Source organism: Hyperolius riggenbachi, chromosome 5, assembly GCF_040937935.1.
Source record: "Hyperolius riggenbachi isolate aHypRig1 chromosome 5, aHypRig1.pri, whole genome shotgun sequence".
Classification (NCBI taxonomy): domain Eukaryota; kingdom Metazoa; phylum Chordata; class Amphibia; order Anura; family Hyperoliidae; genus Hyperolius; species Hyperolius riggenbachi.
In genome coordinates, this window is record NC_090650.1 from 415,182,680 (window position 1) to 415,203,166 (window position 20,487).

The following is a 20,487-nucleotide window of genomic DNA, read 5'->3' on the forward strand; positions in this document are numbered from 1 at the left end:
ACATGGCAGCAGAGAACATGGGCATGTGATGTATTGGGTGCGTAGACCAATAAGACCGCAATACATGCTTTTTGACTAGACACATGTTAAAGAGAAGGCCCCAAAAAATGTTACGTTCGGAAACTTGGAGTGGCTTCCACTGAAAAGGCTGGGCATAGTAGCTTCTTGGATTGGCGGTTGCGTATTGTGTGGCATAACGGTTGGTCTCAGCCACAATTAAGTTGTACCAGCAGTGATCAGAAAAAAAAAAGTCTGTCACTGCGGTGGGGCGGGTGAGGGTTTGGCCGGGTGATCAGAAGCCCGCAGGGGGGCAGATTAGGGCCTGATCTGATGGATAGGAGTGCTAGGGGGTGACAGGTGGTGACAGGAGGTGATTGATGGGTGTCTCAGGGTGTGAATAGTGGGGGGAATAGATGCAAGCAATGCACTGGGGAGGTGATCGGAGGTATCTGAGGGCGACCTGAGGGTGTGGGCCGGTCATTGGGTGCCCGCAAGGGGCAGATGAGGGTCTGATCTGATGGGTATGATGGGTAGCAGTGACAGGGGGTGATTGATGGGTGATCAGTGGGTGATTAGAGGGGAGAACAGATGTAAATAATGCACTGGGGAGGTGATCAGAGGGGGTCTGGAGGGCTATCTGAGGGTGTGGGCGGGTGATTGGGTGCCTGCAAGGGGCAGATTAGGGTCTAAGCTGATGGGTAGCAGTGACAGGTGGTGACAGGGGGTGACAAGCCCTGGGGCACCGCATAATAAAATGGTACAGAGGTGGAAAGGAAGGGCCCCATAGACACTTTTTGGGTTTTGCCACTTAAGAAGGATTGGAACCACTGAAGAACTATGCCATCAATGCCGCAGTACTCCTGTAGCCTGTTTATCAAGATGTCATGGTCAACTGTATCAAAGGCTGCAGAAAGGTCCAGCAGTATCAGGATGGAGCACTCTTCTCTGTCTCTTGCCAAGTTGCCATGAGCAGGTGGTTGCATATTTGGATGAGGGCAGTTTCAGTGCTGTGGTGTTTCCTGAAGCCAGACTGGAATGGGTCATAACTGTTGTTTTGTAGGGTTTTAGCTGGAGGTAGACAGCTTTTTCAATTACCTTAGCTAGAAAGGGAAGGTTAGAGACAGGTCTGTAGTTGGTCATTGCATCTGGGTCCAGGGAGGGTTTTTTGAGGAGAGGCCTGATGATTGCTTCCTTCAGTAAAGCAGGAAATATCCCTGATTGTAAGGAACAGTTTACGATTTTGAGGAATAGCGGTACAAACAGGTCGGGGCAGGTCAACATGAAATGTATTGGGCCAGGATCCAGGTCACAGGTAGTTTGGCGGAGGTGAAGGAGGATGCATGATGTGACTTCTTCATCAATTTATTTGAAGTTTGACCAAGGTGTTACGTTGTCTCTGCTAATGGCTCTATATTAGGCTCAGATGCTGTAAGTTGGATGGCGGACCTTATAGCGGAGACTTTGTCTGTGAAGAAATGGGCAAATTGTTCACAGAGATCCTTTGAAGACAGGATATTAAGTTTTTGACATGCCGGGTTGCAGAGTTTTTCCACTGTGCGGAACAGTTGGGCTGGTTTTTTAACTGAATTTGCAATCTCTTGTCTTAGAAAGGATGACTTTTTCTCGGTGATTACCTTTTGGTAGTTCTTCAAGTGGAGGATTAAGGCATGTTTGTCTTCTGGGGACTGAGATTTGCACCACAGTCTCTCAAGTTTTCGGCCTTGTCTTTTTCAGCTCTTTTATAGAGTTATCAAACCACTGTGCATGATGGTGTGAAGTAAGATACAGCATTTGGTGCACAGAGGAGCAATGGTCTCAAAGGTGGAGGACACACATTTGTTTTATTTAAACACCAGAGTATCAGGGTCTAAGCTGGAGTCAGTCAATTCATCACTGGTATTATTTTAAAAGGAAAAATCCACATCCTTCTCAGTTTAGGTTCCCTTTAAAGAGGAACCAAGGATTGAACCTAATCCCACTCAGTAGCTGATACCCCCTTTCCCACAATAAATCTTTTCCTTTTCTTGAATAAATCACCAGGGGGGTCTGTATGACTGATATTGCGGGTAAACCCCTCCCACAGTGTGATGTCATGACCATGGACCTGGTTACCTTGTTGCATTGTGGGAAATAACGGCTGTTTCCAACTGTCAAACAAGTCATATCTCCCTCTGCGGAATGTTCGATTACTGAGAGTTCTATGTATAGTGATACACCTGCCAGTACTAAAGACGTTGCCACCTGTTATAATGATGACAGCTGACAGAACTCTCTCCGATCAGAGAGAGGTCTGTCTCTTGGTCGTCGGTCTTCATACATTGCTGTATTGCTTGCCTTGTTTGCCTCGCTGTCACTTTGAATAAAACTAAAAACACCTAAGATCTGACAGCCGGCGTTAATCAATGGGTTTGTTTTTATACGGATGTGTTTTTTTTGCAATGTGGCATTAAAATGAACAGTATGAAGCATTTCTGTGAACTCCATGTGCCTTTTTGTTTCCACTGTATTGAATGTAGTTGGGTATGCTTTTAGCGCCCTCAAATGTACACATTGGAAAACTGCACGCATGCTGCCTCTACTCCTACCCTGCGCTATCACCACTGATCACTGTTGCTTCCGTTCCTAGCCCTGTCCTGCTGTCACTCATTACTAGCCGGCGCCATTTTTCACTGTACCGTACGCTATTCGGCCACAAGTGTATTGGGCAGCACAACAGAAAATCAAAAACACAGACACACCAGTGATTGATATTCATTATTTAATGAAAACACAATTAAACCGCGATAGAAAAAAACATGTACATAAAATTCACAATCATGATTCGTGCAAAGCGATGGAACGTTTCATATAGACTCACAGCTCACACACAAGAATATGCTGAATAAATCCAGAGCACACACATGTAATAAAAAAAAATATTATTATTATTATTATTATTATGAACAGTCCAATTATCACTAGAAATTCATATTTCATCAGTTGCTTGTGTACCTTGTTACATGTAGTGCAGCAAAAAACAAGAACCAAAACTATTAAAAAAAAAAAAGTCACATCATAAGCACTCAGTACAATACAAATATATCGTTTGATATTTATCATAAGTATTCACGTTGAATCAGTGAGGAAATAGCAAAGCTTAAGACATGGAGAATGTGAAGTGATATCTGTGTGGTCTTTCCTTTATATCGCTATACAGAAACAAACAACTGGAATCCAGCATTGAAGATTTTAAAAATAGTGCTGTACATTAGAAATCCTTATCTATATTTCATTCCAATAGTCAAAAAGGTTAAGAAAAAAAAAAAAAAGGTTAAGAGGGCTCAAAGCTCTGCACAAAAATGCCTCTCTTGCAGGTCTGCAGGGAGGAGTAATGTGATGATTTCATCACATTTGTTTCTGCTACAAGGGGCGTGTCCGAGACCAGGCTTCAGACGCTTAACGGCCCTGCAAAAAGATCAGTTTTCCTGCTGAGAGAAGCACCGCTGATGATGCTTACGCATCCTATACTTGTTTTTTTACAAGAGCATAGTTACTCTTGGAGTAGTATTCATAATACAGATCACAGCTATGTTTCACAGGTAAAATAATATTTGTTTCTTGGAGCTCAACTTTAATTTTTATTTACTTATTTGTTGTTTTTTTTTTTTTGGGGGGGTGGGGGGGTTTACAGAGAAGTTTTTGTATCTTGCCATCGTACTAAATATTGCAGATGAGTGCTAGAAAACGACAAGTTCCAGCATGCTCAGCAGGGCGTGCTTGGCTGGCAATGAATGCCGATACCTTAAAGGTGCATACACATGTCTTATTTTCTTTGGCCACTGACCAATTTCATCATCTTCATGTAGTATGAGGGCCAAAAGACTTTGAATACTATGAACAGATTGCGTAGGATAGCCAATCAAAATTGGATGTGTGTACCAAGCTTAAGAGACTTCACTCTTGGCGGCCTGTGAGTGTTTACTGGGGTTACAGTCTACTGGAAAAGAACTGCCGTTAGATCAGTATTTTCACTTGTGAAATGGTTTCACATTTGTTCTGTCTGCGAGATACATTTTTATCACTCACCAAGGCCACGCCTCTTTCAAGAAACAGTCTGCTGTCATAGTGAAAAAAAAAAAACTTTTGCATGATCAAAAGTTCTCAATTATTTTAAAAACTTTTGAATTAACTTATATAGAAGAAGTTCTAGTGATGGCATGCTCCATTCCTGACCCCACTACGGGTATCCATTTTGTGGGTGGAGCTATTACATGCGATGTAGTCCTACACCGTGAACGGATAGGCTGCACTTTGCGCCTTACGCCTTTCCGAACAGCAGGCTACTATTTTATGCACCCCCATCAAACTGGAACCTGTGATGTGGGGCAGGAGAACTTTTGCGTCAGGTCTGAAAGTGTGACGTCATATTTCATTAGCCAACGAGAAAGACGGGCTTTGCTTTCTGGCAGCGCAAGGCCAGATTCTCACATAAACACAAGCAGAATGAGCAGCAATGCATTGTGGGGTACAAACATGGCAATGTGCCTCCAGCAATATATTACAATATAGCAACACGCTTACAGTAGTTCTGTATATTACAACTTTATCATATAGGCAACAAGAATAAAAAACACACTTTAATGTATTTAAAGGACACCTAAATTGCGAGGGATATGGAGGCTGCCATATTTATTCCATTTTAAATCATACCAGTTGCTTGGCAGTCCTTCTGATTTCTTTGGCTGCAGTAGTACCTGGATCACACACCTGAAACAAGCATGCAGCTAGCAACTGAAGTCCAACTAGATTAAGTCGGACTTTAGTCAGAAATATCTGATCGAAATGCTTGTTCAGGGTCTATGGTTAAAAGTATTAGAGGCAGAGGATCAGCAGGGCAGCCAGGCAACTGGTATTGCTTAGAAGGAAATACATGTGTCAGTCTTCATATCCCTCTTAGTACAGTTGTCCTTTAAGAACAACTCCCATCATGGCTTCAGCTGGTATTGCACTACTACCAAAGCAGCAAACAGACTTGGTCAAAACTGCAAAAGTGTCTACGTTCAACCTCCTATACTGCAAACAAGATCAACTGACTTAGTCAGAATTAAACTTCTATTTAAAGTCTGGGTAAAGGCAAAAAAACGAAAAAGGCAAATTTTCCAAGCAACCGTATTGATTAGTATATAAAAAAAACCCAATGTGTAGCTGTGCATCTATCCATACAGGGTTTAGGACCTTTACTGCCAGAGATGTTTCCGGTGAACAGGCTTTGGTCCTACAACTTCTTCCAGTGATTTAAAAGCCTGCATGGTGACACTTAAAGAGGAACTCCAGTGAAAATAATGTAGTAAAAAAAGTGCTTCATTTTTTACCATAATTATGTATAAATGATTTAGTCAGTGCTTGCTCATTGTAAAATATTTCCTCTCCCCGATTTACATTCTGACATTTATTACATGGTGACATTTTTACTGTGAGCAGGTTATGTAGCTGCTGCTAGCTGTTTTGGCTGTTACAGACAGCTGTAAACAGCTAATTCCTGTCTGTGAACATTGTTACATTGTGGCAGTTTGCCCAGAGTACCGCGGTACTCAGAGCTTCTTGTGGGAGGGGTTTCACCACAAAATCAGTCATACAGCGCCCCCTGATGGCCTGTTTGTGAAAATCATTATATTTCTCATGTAAAAGGGGGTATCAGCTACTGATTGGGATAAAGTTCAATTCTAGGTTGGAGTTTCTCTTTAAGAGTATTTATGTTTTATTGTAATGCAGGGATGCTGGAAAATGTAGTGTGGAATCTATTTTTTTCCTGAACTGTGCACAACATATTCAAACCCCTTTCCCCTCCCTTCCTACCGGAGCCATCAAGAGAAGCAGGCGAGAGCTACAGTGGAGTCTGGGAATCACATTGGTCTATGAAGCAGGTGAAATAGTTACTGCATTGCTTCTATACATGGTTTGTATTCACTTATCAACTTCTATTCTTAAAAATGCCTTGTGCTATTTTGGGTTTACTTTACTTAACTTCTCAACTGAACCCCAGGCAGACCGCTAAATACACAGCCAAATACCGGATTTTTGGTATGTGTCATGCAAAAAAAATGTACATTCTGGTTTGCCGGATTGATGATACTGACAGCCTGGCAGATGCAGAGCTGGTTCAGTGACCTCCAGAGCCGGATTTCCACCTCAGACAGGAGTTCTGGTGCTCTAAACTCCACCCCTTCAACTCAGGCCACACCCCCATATTGGGTAGGCACCCCCCTTCCCTATTTGGTAACACCATTAATCTAGGTAGTAGACGTGCCTCTGAACTTCCTCTCAGCACTAAAGCATAAGCAACAGCATAATAACCTTTAAAGAAAAAACGTTTGTTACAGCTGATACAAATCTTGCAATAAATCTGCAGTGTTTCTACTTCCTGCTGTTATGGAAGCAGACATAGGGCTTGATTCACAAAGCGGTGCAAACTGTTTAGCACGGGTGTGCTAAACAGTTAGCACGTGAAGTGCCGTTCGCGGACTTTTGCGCGCGCAAAGTGCTGCGATTCGCGCGATCGCGGACTTTTTCGCGCGCAATTTGCCGGCAAAAGTCTGCGATCGTGCGAATCGCAAAAGTGCGCGAACGGCACTTCACGTGCTATCTGTTTAGCACACCCGTGCTAAACAGTTTGCACCGCTTTGTGAATCAAGCCCATCGGGTTAACATCCTGTGTTTACAAATTAGCTGCTCTGCCGAGACAGCCAGCTGACAGCTGAGAGATCAAATTACACTTGTGATTCGTCACAGATAAGGGGGAATTTGAAAGGCTAAACTCTCTAAATGCACACAGGGTGCATTTCTCTATGTTTTGCTTTGCAAGGTACCTGCCTGGAATTCATCCTCCAACTAAAAAAATAAAAAGAGAAAAACCTCAAACATATAAATATATACACACAAAATGTGAATAATTGGAAAAGATTGCACAGTTTTTGGTATTGCACCATTGTGGCATAGTTATTAATGTAAAAACATAATGCTCGTGGCTAGCTAGCGACCATAATAATAGTGGTATGCGTTCTCATTAGGTTATATAGTGACTATTGCAGCAAAGTGAATTTACAATAAAATACTTTTGTTTAATAAGATGGTGCAAAGAGCTCTGAAGATAATACAGGGTATAACCAGGGGCGGATTTGTTTTCTTTACCGCCCTAGGCCACTGCCACCAGCCGCCCTCCTTCAGTATAGGTAGCGAGATGGCCCCTCCCCCTTCCCTCTAGAATATGAAGCCAGATGACTCCCCCCCATAGCTGCTGGCCACAATGCAAACGTGCACATAGAGCAAGGTGGCTGCTGCACAGGCAGCTGGCAGCAGAGTACCGTGGTCAGCCGCTCTCCTGATCTCCCTGCAATGCAGCAATTGCAAGCTTACAAATGCTGCACCAGTTTAGCCTGTTGCTTTGGTGCCCTTCCTCCTGTGGTGCCCTAGGCCATGGCCTAGGTGGCCTTGGCCTAAATCCAGCCCTGGGTATAACCATCAAGATTCCAGCACTCAGTACAAAGCTACCATCTGGCTGGACTTAAAAAACATATGACTAATAACAGAAAGCTACATCTTTAATCATCACTTTTTAATTCTATTAATCTGGTCTGTCCCAATATTCAACAACAAACAAAAACTGTTTCCAAATTCCATATTGTCGATATAGTTGTTTTATTTGCATTCATCCCAAAGCAATAACATCTGTGTAAAGATCATAGTTCCCATCCAGGTCACACCACAGCTGGTGGTGGAAGCAGCTGTAAAGTAGAAAAACAGGTGTATGCTACTCCGAATCAGTGTAGCTGTCACATCAGTCATCCAGACAATATATCCCTGTACTGTTTGCTTTGCAAACATCCGAGTTTACTGCTGGAGTAGTGGATCGCCAGCTGCCTGCAATCTTCTCACTGGAAGAAATAGGGATATGCCTTCCATTGACTTGGTTTTGGGCCACTAATTCCTATGTCATAAAGTTGTGATCTGCTGCAAAAAGTGCAAAGGAGGGAACTTGAAACCTCTGCTCCTTTTTACGCCTTATTTGTCCCTCTTTCAGCTCTTCTGCATATTGGTACATTTCGTACCAAGTACTACAGGCAAGTTGGTTCTTCGTCTAAGTTATTGTTCTTCCTCTAAATTATTGCACTGCTTATTTTAAAGTGCACAGTGATTTTTCTAGAATTTTTGTATGGCCACTGCAACATCACATTGGGGGCTGTGCTCTCCTTATTGTATTTATAATGCTCCAAGCATGAACGTGGCCGCAGGCATATTCGCACAGGTGCACTACGGCCGTACTCGTGCTGAAGAGGAGCGTGGCCAAATCAGATTACCAACAAGCCAGGGGCGTAACAATAGATCCTGCAAGGGATGCAGCCGCGGGGGGGCCCAGAAGCCACAGGGGGGCCCATACTGAGAAAATGAAAACCATGGGCAAGGAGAGAAGAAGCTTTCTGCTCTCTGCACAATTGTTCTAATGACTGCATCTGGTCAGCCACTGATAAGGAATCCTACAACGTTTTGCAGACAAAGATTTGTAGACAGTCCCTATTCAGTGTGCATCAGGCTCTTGTGTACAGCGCCCAGCCCCCTTGGTGGGAGGGGGCCCCATCCAAAGTTTTGCAGGGGGGCCCAGTGATTTCTAGTTACACCCCTGCAACAAGCCCTTGTCGGCCATCTTTGGGGGTCGGCGAGCTGCAATGGAGGAAATGTAGGACGCTGTGGACGGCAGTTTTGTTTCAATGAAAGTGAAATTTCCCCCAAGGATTCCAGGCTCTTTGCATGTTGCCCCAAGTCTTATTAAAGCACACGTCTTCACGGGACATATATATACATAAATGTGCAGGTCACAGGCTCACTGACACACAGCAAATATAAATATCTAAATAAAAAAAAGAAATGTGCATTTGTGTGAACATTTTTCATATCACATGTGATGAAAGTGCTCTCTAACTTAATGGAAACAAAGCTTCCTCTTTATACAGATTAAGACACGGAGGAAATGCATAACGCTAGGAGAGTAACTGCCACAAGACTCCACCCCCAAAAGCCTCAGATCTGTACACAGCACAGGAGCAAACTGCGCTCGATTGGCGCTGCACCGTTGTGTCCCCGCTTGCTAGCAGTCTCTTTAAAGTGAACCTCAACTAATCTGAAAAAAAAATGGGTTTCACTTACCTAGGGCTTCTACCAGCCCCCCTGCAGCCGCCCTATGCCCGAACTGTCCTGGAAAGACCCTCTGGTCGCTTGCAGTGGTCGAATTTTAATTTCTGCGTCAGAGCCCTGGCCGCGCGTGTCCTCTATCACACTCCCGACATCGAGAGCGTCCTGCGCAGACGCAGTATGAGATCCTTGTGATGCGCCTGTGCAGGAAGTTCCAGGCTGTGGGAGCGTGATCGAGGACGTGCTCTGCCTGACTCAATGGTAGGCAACTGGCTCTGTTGCCGAAATCGAAACTCAGCCACTGCGGAGGACCGGAGAATCATTCCAGGGCAGCACGGGCATAGGGCGGCTGCGGGGGGCTGGTAGAAGCCCCAGGTAAGTGAAAGTCTTTTTTTCAGGTTAGTTAAGGTTCCCTTTAACTGCCACTAGGGCTTATTTTTGGAATAGGGCTTTTATTTCGAGCATGCTTGAAATTCCATCTAAGGCTTATTTTCAGGGTAGGGCTTATTTTCAAGTCAACATGGTAGTTCTCTTCCTATCCCGCCCCATAAGTGCCACTTTTCTCTCCATGCCACCGTGGTACAGTACATGCCACTTCTCCACTCACATAGCACAGTGGCTCCCCCTCCTCTTCCTCTAGTACAGTACACGCCAGTCCTACACCTCCTACCATCATAGCACAGTTCATGCCGCGCAACTATGACAAACATCTACCAGATAAAGGAAAATGAAATAACTTTGGAACCCATTAAAATAATCCACCATTTCACCGGACTGCGCAGTTTTCAGAAATGGGTACATTTTAGTGGTTGAAATTAATATTTTCTTTTTTTTTTCACAAAAGAGGTAGAGAGAGATGTGTGGTGTGTTCAACAGTCTCTTGGGTGGGTTGTCGAGGAATCAGCTAAGGTGAAATCAGATCGATTAGAAGCATTTCCAAAAGTCTCCCAAAAAGTTTACAATAAAAAAACAAAAATTTCAGCAATATGAACATTCCGTACACATTCACAAACCACACAAGCTGTGACTTCAGATTTCGTATTATGGAACATCTTGACTCCGGTTCTGTGGATTCCGCCTAGCCGGCCGTGCCAAGACCTCTTTCCACAAATGCCACTTATTCTTGGTCAATGCATCAAGGGGTCCAACCACGTCAAGGCCTGTACATGAAACACTTTCCTTGGACAGTCGTCCAGCAAGCTTAGCTGTCTCCACAGGGAAATGTCCGTGGCTTAAGGTCATTTGAGAAATGTACAGTATTTACAGAGTAGGCTCAGAGACCTACAATTGTTCAGCACAGTTCCGTCACTTTCTCTGGAGAGTTCAGAACCGGAATAAGTTGATGAAGTCTTGTGGGGACAGAGAGACCTGACAGCTTTCTGGGTTGTTGGCTGTGCAGGGGTGTTCCGTACCCTAAAAGGGGAACGCAAGGATTGCGGTGAGAGATCATGGAAGAAAAAGAAGTATGGAAGTAGCAGTTCTAATTTTAGCACTAGATCTAATATTTAAAATAATTAAATATACATTTATTTTATTGAACAACTTGTTCCAGGTAAAAAAAAAAAAAGTTTCTAAAAAGACCAAACACAAAATCATTAAGATTAAAGAGACACTGAAGTGAAAAAAAATATGATATAATGAATTGGTTGTGTAGTACGGATAATTACTAGAACATTTAGCAAAGAAAATATTCTCAAATTTTTATTTTCAGTTATATAGTTTTTTTTATAACATTGAATCATTCTCTAATATTTGCAGTTTACACACTACTCAGCATTCTAAATGATTTTACAGAGCAGGTGAACTTTTGAACTGTCCTCTGCAGGAAAACAAACAATACACTGACTGATAGTTGAGATAACAAGCTTCAGAAGACAGAGCTCTCTGCGACTTTGAAAGTCATGGATCTCAATGGCTCTTTTGCATAGATAACAACTGGAGTTTCTTCACTCTTCCTGTACTGGAAACAATATCAGACTTATGTCTCTGCTTCTAATGTTTTATTTCTTAGCGGTACTACACATACCAATCATATCGTAATTTTTTTTTTCGCTTCAGTGTCTCTTTCACAGCTGTCAAAAGTCTTGTGTAGAAGTGAATAGCTAGTCAGGATTTACAGCCATTTCCTATTTACACTTCATTAGTCTGGAGTGAACTGAACCCTAGGGCCAGATTTGTACATTTTAGTGGCCAAGGCCCACTGTCACCAACCCCGCCTCCCCCCAAACCGCCCACACAGGATGGGGAGAACGCAGGACCAGTGCTCCACTGCTCATCCTATTGAAGCAGGGCAAACGTGGACTGGGTTTGTGACTGCTGCAGATCACATTCGGCAGTTTAACTTAACTTGCTTCCTTGTGCCTTAGGCCATGGCCTTTGTGACCTTGCCTCAAATCCGGCCATGCTGAAGTCACCTTTCAAGAAATAAAGAACTGACAGGAAGTCACGCCTATATGACAGATGACAAGCTGAGTCAGGATCAGAACTGAAAATCATGAGGCCCTAGTTGCAAACTTCAGCTGAAGTTCCCGTCCTCAAGTGGTAGCAACCTACCACACCCCTATTCACAGTTGGAAAGCATGTGTCACAAAAGTGCTCTTTTGCAATATTTCCCGACTAGTGATGTCACTTCCTGCAGAAAACATTTCCAACCAATCAGATTGTTTGAGAGAGATGCTGCAGTACTTAGCACAGCTTTCCTGCATGCTCTGCATCTGTTTGTATCTCCTGATTTCTCCAACCCTCTCAAACTATGTGTATCCATGTAGTATTTCCCGCTGAGATAAAAGCTTCTCCTCAACTTGTCCTGGGAACACCTCCTTTACTTATCTCCTCTAAAATCTCTTCAACTCAAAGGCCCACCTCCTCCAACAAGCCCAGCTATTGGAGCTGCTCAGGCCTCGTAGTTCACATACAACCCTCCTCTCTGCTGGCCGCATGGAATGATTTTCTTATAATGATATCACAACTATCATTATGTAAAAAAAAAAAAAAACTTCCTAAATATAAGGAGAGGACATGTTAGGTTTTCATTATAAACAATCTATTCATGTTTTCCTGCAGTCTACCTCCTCCATGTTTGTGTTCAGCTTAGCATACCTCTAAACTTTTTGAGAGAAGAAAGAGGGACACTATAATGACACACCCCTGCCACACCCCTAACCACACCCCTGACACACTCCTCTCTATCATCATTAGTTCTTCATATTAACATTGAAAATAAGAAATGTATCAATTTATATAATAGAAATAACATTTAGGCCTCGATTCATAAAAGTGCTGTCGGTAAGGTAAAGTCGAGCGGGGAAACACCGCTGTCGGTATTTCAGCCTTCTGGGTGGTCATTCATAAACATGTTTCGTTTTGTTATAGGAGTGCGGAGATATTCCGCTGTAGGCAGGCGTTAGGCTGTCGGGAGACATGCGGAAACAGGAGAAGCAGGCGGAATCCCTCCGTGCGGTGTTCTCTCTGCTGCTGCTTGGGAGGTCTGTCCCATTCACTGCAATGTATTCCGCACGCTTCTCGCCACATCAGAGGTAGCGGTATTCCCCGTCTGCATACCGCTTCCTCTAATCTTTATGAATTGACATTTGTTACTTTTCTTAAGATAATCACCGCGCAAGGCGGTGATTTATTACTCTGCTCGCGAATGTCGGCTTTTCATGCGGAAAAAGCCTTTATGAATAATAATTTTGCTATGTGGTCGGTAAAGTGAGCGGTTTTCAGCATTTTCGCATGCGGGAATGCTTTATGAATCGAGGCCTTAGAGTCAATTAAACAAATTTTTCAGTAGAAAAGTACAAAGGATTAGGGACAAATGAAGAAGAAAGCTGGACAGAGGGACAGGGTTCTCAAAGAGGGATTGACCCTCTGAAAAAGGGACCGTTGGGAGCTATGGCTTAGGCCACATACACACGCTCAACAAAAGTCTTTCACTATAAACAACTTTACAAACAACTACGATTAAGTGGAAAGATACATCTTGGCGTGCAAACAACTATTATACACACAGAACGACTTGACGGAGAACTACAAATTAACATATTGTTACTCAACTGGTGAACGACCAATATGTTAGTAATGGAAGTCGGAGAAGAAAGAGAGGGTCCGCACTTGTCAATGGAGTGTAACCTTTATTGAATGGACATATCAAAAGCCAAGGCACGCATCAATTAGCTGACATGTTTCGGACTAACCGTCCTTAATCACAGCTATGATTAAGGACGGTTAGTCCGAAACATGTCAGCTAATTAATGCGTGCCTTGGCTTTTGATATGTCCATTCAATAAAGGTTACACTCCATTGACAAGTGCGGACCCTCTCTTTCTTCCTGGAACTTTGGACTTGCTAACCAGGTGGAGCACTGTCGAGATTGTGTGTGGGATGTGAGCGGTGTTCACCTTGTACCTGTTCCAGTAATGGAAGTCATAGCAGACTTCTGTACACATTGCCATGTTGGACACAACTTCTCTCCAGGGCTGTTTCTTGGGCAGTGCGGGCAGGGCGGTCGCCCTGGGCGCAGACTGGCAAGTAGAAGAAGGGGGGCGCAGGTCGAAGGACATAACCGCTAGAGAGCTGGTGCAGCCAAATGGAAGGAGAAAGAAGATCACCAGCGCAATCATCTTCCTTGACTCCTCCTGGGCTGCCTGCGTCAGACATCGAGTCATCATCACGTCACCACCACGTGATGACACCTGGTGTCCTGTAGCGGTACTGCAGGCTGTCAGGAGGAGGAGGAGTCGGCTTTCCAGGCTCTCTCCGCCTGTGTGTTTTCCTGGTCCCTGCTTCCTCCTGGTTGAGCGGCTGGTCACTAGTAAGTAGACAGATCTACTTGTGACCTGTGACTGTGTGACTGTCCCTGAAGAGTAAGAGTTCACAGGGGTGGGGGGAAGAGGGCGCAACTTTTACAACCTCGCCCTGGGTGCGATTTAGCCTAGAAACTGCACTGCTTCTCTCAGTTGTTCGTCAAGTTGCATTGACCTGAGCTGCGTCTTATCAGTCGTTGGACGCCTCTTATCAGTGATCACGCCTTGACAAAAGTTGTCCATCTTCTTCAAGTTGTTTGATAATTGTGCATGTAAAAGACTTTTGTTGAGCGTATGTATGAGCCTTTAGTTCTGTAACACCTAGGTGTACAGAGCAGAGGAGTTTTACGGTTTATTGCCCCTTACCTTCCAGCATAAGACGTGACAGTGTCGGCAGAACTGCAGTGTGTCGGCGTACTGCTCTCTCTTGGGGTAGCACCGCACCAGCTTGAAGTACATCTTCTTCCAGTCTAGAGTGCCCTTGTCAGAGAGGATGAGCCGCTTGCGGATCTAAAACAGAAATAAGTAAGTTCTGTGTTCTACAAAGGCAGCTGATATTTAACATTAGAAACGTTGCAGCAGCACTTTTTCACTAGAGGACGTTTGTGTTCCTTAAAGAGTACCTGTCTGGCATAAAATCAAAAATCAATTCTTTATTTTTATCAAGTAATAAGGATGCTAATCAGGCAATCCAAAAGTTAAAATCACTATTACTTTTCTTAAATTATCATTCCCCAGTTTACCTGACTTATTTGGTACACAGAAAATTTGGTACACAAAAGAGAAGTTGCAGGGCATGCTGGGTTGTCTTTTTTTTCTTCTCTACTTCCCCTCAGACTTAACTAATGCAGCCTGATTAGCTGAAGCCTCTTTCCCTCCTGTTTTCCCCTCCCACACCTCTGTTCCTCTCTGATTGGCCAAAATTTCTGAGGCTGAAACAATGCACTTTCTATGGTGAAGGGCAGGCAGAGGAGACTAAGGGTGGATATTACATCACGACTGGCTTCAAAATAGCCACAGTAAAAAACTGTCTAGAATAGGATTCTCTACTTTTCCTTTATAAAATTCACAGGAATCGTAACGTGGACAGTGCAATACATATGTTATGTAAGTAGAGCAAGTATTTATCTACTTATGTTTTTTTTTTCCTGAGTTAGTATGGCTGACAGCTCCTCTATAAAACTAGTGATGAACTCCGTATCAAATTCCTAATTAGTGCACCTTAGCGGGTGTGGGGGAGGGGGGTTTGGGAAGGTGTTAAACTTACCCAGCAGCCTTCTTTAACTCGTCCAATGGCGAGTCCCGCGCTGCGTTCCAAGCCGCGTCACATGACTACTACGCTTCCTCCTTCAACCCGAAAAGAGGAAGTGTTTGTAGTCACATGACCACGGCTTGGAATGCAGCGTGGGACACGTTAAAGAAGAAGGCTGCTGGGTAAGTTTACCATATCCCTCCCCCTGGGCACACACGCTCAGGTGCACTAATTAGGAGGATGGAATCCGAATGAAACTTATTCGGATTTCATCCAGAGCTCATCCCTACTTAAAGAAAACGTGTAATGACAAAAAGTTCCCCTGGTGGGTACTCACCTTCGGTAGGGGGAAGCCTCTGGATCCGGTCGAGGCTTCCCCCGTCCTCCTGTGTCCCACGGCGGTCTCGTTGTGCCCCTCCGAACAGCGGGGATGTAAATATTTACCTTCCCGGCTCCAGCGCAGGCGCAGTATCGGATCTCCGCTCGGAGATAGGCGGAAATATGCGATTGCTGTCAGGCCGCTCTACTGCACAGGCGCAAGTCTCCTGGGCCTGCGCAGTAGAGCGGACCCAACAGAGATCGGCTATTTTCGCCTATCTCCGTGCTGAGAGTCGCAACAGCGCCCCTGCTGGAGCCGGGAAGGTAAATATATCAAGCGTTGTCAGGCTTGTCGAGCGTGGATTGCGGGAGACTTTGGGGAGCCAGTGTTGGATTGCCTACAGCTACAGGGATGCAGGACCCTAATTGGGACCCTGAGGCTTCCCCCTACCGAGGTGAGTACTCCCAGTCCCCAGGGGAACTTTTTTTTTGTTACAGATTCTCTTTAAAACTGACCTGAACTCAGAACTTCCTCCCTGCTCTAAAAGATAAGCAGCAACATACTAACCTTTGAAGAAAAACATTTCTTTGTTACAGCTGATACAAATCCTGCAATAAATCTTCAGTGTGTCAACTTCCTGCTTTTCATGGAAGCAGACAAAGGGTTAACATCCTGTGTTTACAAATTATCTGCTCTGCCGAGGCAGCCCAGATTCCTGAGCTGACACAGCTGAGAGATCAAATTACGGTGGTAATTAGTCACAGATGAGGGGGAATTAGATAGGATAACCTCTCTAAATACATACAGGGTGCATTTCTTTATGCTTTCCTTCTGTCCTGTGCAAGAGTTCAGGTCCACTTTAAGCAGCACTTTGACAAACATACAAACAGTCCCCCCCTTCATTTATTAGCCAGGGAGGAGTTGGCTCACCTGTCGCTCTGTGAAGTGATAGTGACACAGCTTTTTCCACAGCAGCCGGTCCTCGCTGAGAACCTGCAGGTCCGAGGACACTTGGCCGAGGCACACGATATCCCTCCCGTCCGTTAACCTCTGGAGGATGTCCATTTGCAGACTCAGCGGCAGGTCTGTTAGGGTCGTTCCCTTTACAGGGGGCTGAAGATAGAGAAGATAATGTGATAAGCTGCGAGAAGCGCAGAGAACTGCACAACATGAAACACTTTTAGGGCCCTTTTCCACTACACAGCATTTTGAGATCTGATTCCTATTGTTAACGGATCACAAAACAAAGGCTACTGTAAAACTAACAGAAACAGCTGCCGTTTCCATCAGTGCGATCCGATTGCTCTGCGATTTTGTCCCGAGCGCAATCTTTGTCCTGCTGCATTTTGGATGCGATTGAGCTCCTATGCTGAGGACAGTAGCTCAATCGCATTGGTGGAAATTAGTTTGAAACGTGATCGATATAACGTTTCATAGTGAAAAAGAGCCCTTAGCTCTATGGTGGGTGTTTAAAGAGTCCCTGTAGTGACATATACTGTAGTAGAATGCAGTAAATTATTCAGGATATCCACTTCTATGGTCATTTCCCTGCTTCCAGCATCAGAAACACTTCTATTCTGTAGTGGCTTTTACATTCTCAGTAAACAAACGTTCCCCAGAGGCAATCCTAAAGATGTCCCCACCAGTGATTAGAGTTGGGCCGAACAGTTCGCCTGGCGAACCTCTCTGGGCCTCTTACTACTTCCGGGTCGCAATGACCCGGAGTAGTACGCCTGCGCTGCCCGGCGGAGCGCGTCCTAGATCGCGCTCCTGTTGCCGGGCACTCTCTGCGCATGAGCGTGACGTCACTCATGACGTCACGCACATGCGCAGAGAGTGCCCGGCAACGGGAGCGCGATCTAGGACGCGCTCCGCCGGGCAGCGCAGGCGTACTACTCCGGGTCATTGCGACCCGAAAGTAGTAAGAGGCCCATGGATTTAGAGATGTTCGCCAGCGAACAGTTCGGGAACCGTTCGCCACATCTCTACCAGTGATACATTTCAGACTATAAATCAGGGAGAGGAAAGTTTTTCCAATGGGCAAACACTGACTAAATCATCTATAAATGAATAGTGTAAAAAAAAATAAGCAATTTTATTAATCATGTTATTTACATCATAAGTCCTCTTTAAAGAGAACCCGAGGTGGGTTTGAAAAATCCTATTAGGAAACAGAGGCAAGTGCTATGTACAATGAGCAGCCTCTGTGTCCTCACGCACTGTCTTCAGGCTCCCCCCGGGCTCTGATGTCCCCCATAAAAAAAAATGCATGCCAGGCTAGCAACACGCAGATTGTCGCTAGCTGGCTGTTTATCTGAAGGCTGTCAGTCCCCGCCGCTTCCCTGCCTCGTGTATAGTGCGTCTCTCCGCCTGTGTCTCTTCCCTCGCTGCCACTGAAAGCTTCCTCCAATCGGCTTACAGAGGTGGGGAGGGAAGGGACACAGGTGGGGAGCCGCACTATACAGGAGGCGGGGGAGTAGCAGTGACTGACAGCCTTCAGGTAAACAGCCAGCTAGCGACAATCTGCGTGTTGCTAGCCTGGTGGGGGGGGGGGGGGGGGAATGGGGAAACACTGTAAGGACACAGAGGCTGCTCATTGTTTACAGCACTTGCCTCTGTTTCCTAATAGGATTTTTCAAACCCACCTCGGGTTCTCTTTAAGCTAAAAATCCACTTTTGTAAAATAAATTGACTACAATTATCAATACTTCACACATCTGGTGGGGCGTCTCACATATAGGTAACTGCTGGGCCATTTCTGACCCATTTGCTCCTGTCACAATAAAATGTTATACTCCCTCCCCCATACACACCCACACCTCATGGAAAGGGGAGGGGAGCAGATAAGTGGGGTGCCATCAGGCATCAGCTAAAGAATACACAACAGGGGACATCGACAAGACATCACGGGTAGAATATACTGTGTTGCGCCATGAAGACAGCTGTAAACAGAATTTCAGTGGCATAGAGGGTGCAACGTTGTGCTCTGTCCACCAGAGGGCCCCTCATCATTTTGCCTTGATGGTCTATGCCCAGAAACGGGCCCGGGAAACTGAATCCTTACCCTGGTGATCTGGATGCTGTTAAGCTGCTGCTGCCATTCTAAGATAGTTTCCATTCTGTAGACCCAGAAGTTAATGTTGCCCACCAGGACGGATTTGCCGAGCCCCTGGACCAGCGTGCACAGAGAGGAGTACAGAGTCTGCAGCAGCTCCTTTATCAGGCGGATATTCTGCTGGTCCTCCAAAACTGCAAATAAAAAACAGCAAAGCGATTGGATATAATTAAATGGGGTCAATTAAGCTTCATTTGAACCAGAAACAGATCTAAATGAAATCATACGGGTAACAAACATTTTTTTAAAAACAGGAAAAAAAAATTAACCAAACGTTTTTTTTTTGCGTTTTTGCGTTTTGTGGTGCAATGCTCCACCCCCTCACAACCTCACAACGCCAAAACCAAGCTTCATATGACTCTGTGGCAGAGTGCGCCAACAGGTCATATGCATAGCGAGGCCAACCGCCGCACACTCCTAGCTGCCCTTTGCTAAACAGGAAGTTAATCACTGGGATTCCCGCCCTCCCCATCGTATTTCCTGCTTTGCGCAATAATAATAATGCATTCCGCCGCTGCTGCATCGCAACGGATGGCACGTGGTAATTCACTGTTAACTTTATAGCGGGTTGACGGCGAATTGGAATCTTCTAACGTGACTCGGTAAGTGTGCTGGGCCCCATACACTTTCATTGCTGTTGTGTTACTTTGCGCGCAGAAAGGGTAATGTAACAGAAGAAAAGTGTATACCGTATATTCTGGCGTATAAGACGACTGGGCATATAACGACAACCCTCCCAACTTCCAGTTAAAATATAGAGTTTGGGATATACTCGCCATATAGAATACCCATCTTCCAACGCACACCAAATAAAAATTTAAAAAAATCATATGCTGGTGCTATAAATGAACAGATACTGGGGCTGTACTGTATGTGGTACTCGGTATATAACAGTATACAGGCGATTGACTGGTTGGATTGGTGAACTCCCCCTCTTGCTAAGCGGATTGGTCAGCTCTCCCTGTCTCCCTGTTTATCAGAGCTGTATGTAAGAATAGATTGTGCTGTGCCCATAAAACACGATCTTTTTCACCCGTCTGGCCCACCCTATTTACCTCCTTCTCTGCCTCTCATATCTCCCACATCTGCGCCTGCGCCACTTCACTACAGTCCTCAGCAGTGAGATCTGAGAGGCGGTAACAGGATGGGGCGTATCACCCGGCATCAGTGACACCCGGCATTTAAGACGACCCCTGACTTTTCAGAAGATTTTCAGGGGTTAAAAAGTAGTCTTATACGCCGGAATATACAGTAAGTGTAAAAGGGGCCTTAAAAGTTCAATGTAAGGTATGTTTATTTTAAGCAAACTACTCTCTCCATCTGTAAGCAGCTTAACAATGTTCGATCTACCCACAAAACCTCCTCCATCCTCAAGTTTAGGGTCAGGGCCAATCCTACAAGGCACGTCAACTCTGATTGGGCTGTCTCAACTCCACCCCCTCCCACAACCCACCAACCAACCATCCAACCCCCCCCCCCCCCCCCCCGTACTGCATCCAACAAACCCCTGCCCTGGTTACACATCCTTGTGCCCCCAACTCATCATACATCGCTCACTGACATGTTACCCTTTACTAATGGTGAAGCGAGGGGGGAGAGGCATCTTGCCCCCACTAAGCAGTGGCAGCCACTGCGATGACACGAAAGACCCACCCCATGAATCAGACAGAATACCGGATAGAATCTCCAGTGTGGGGTGATCGTTGGAACCTCGGGGTCCACACATGTTCAATGGGTAGGTCTACCCATATAATTCCTCCAAGGCCATTTCTGGTCATTTTGATGGCCCAGTCTGGACACCTACAGCATTGTTTCCCCAATCTTGTGAATAGGA

At 45.0% G+C, this 20,487-nt stretch overlaps 1 protein-coding gene across 1 annotated transcript in view; it reads right to left on the minus strand.

Annotated features, from left to right (window-relative positions):
• Positions 1 to 3,663: 3,663 nt before the first annotated feature.
• The window catches only part of FBXO32 (F-box protein 32), a 47,227-nt gene continuing 30,403 nt past the window's right edge, over positions 3,664 to 20,487 (minus strand). The window contains exons 6-9 of the mRNA XM_068237993.1: positions 18,603 to 18,787; positions 16,469 to 16,651; positions 14,334 to 14,477; positions 3,664 to 10,575 (exon numbers count right to left, since the gene is read on the minus strand). Of these exons, the coding sequence (XP_068094094.1) occupies positions 10,486 to 10,575; positions 14,334 to 14,477; positions 16,469 to 16,651; positions 18,603 to 18,787 (602 nt within the window). The 3' untranslated portion in view covers positions 3,664 to 10,485. The remainder of the gene's footprint in view (positions 10,576 to 14,333; positions 14,478 to 16,468; positions 16,652 to 18,602; positions 18,788 to 20,487) is intronic.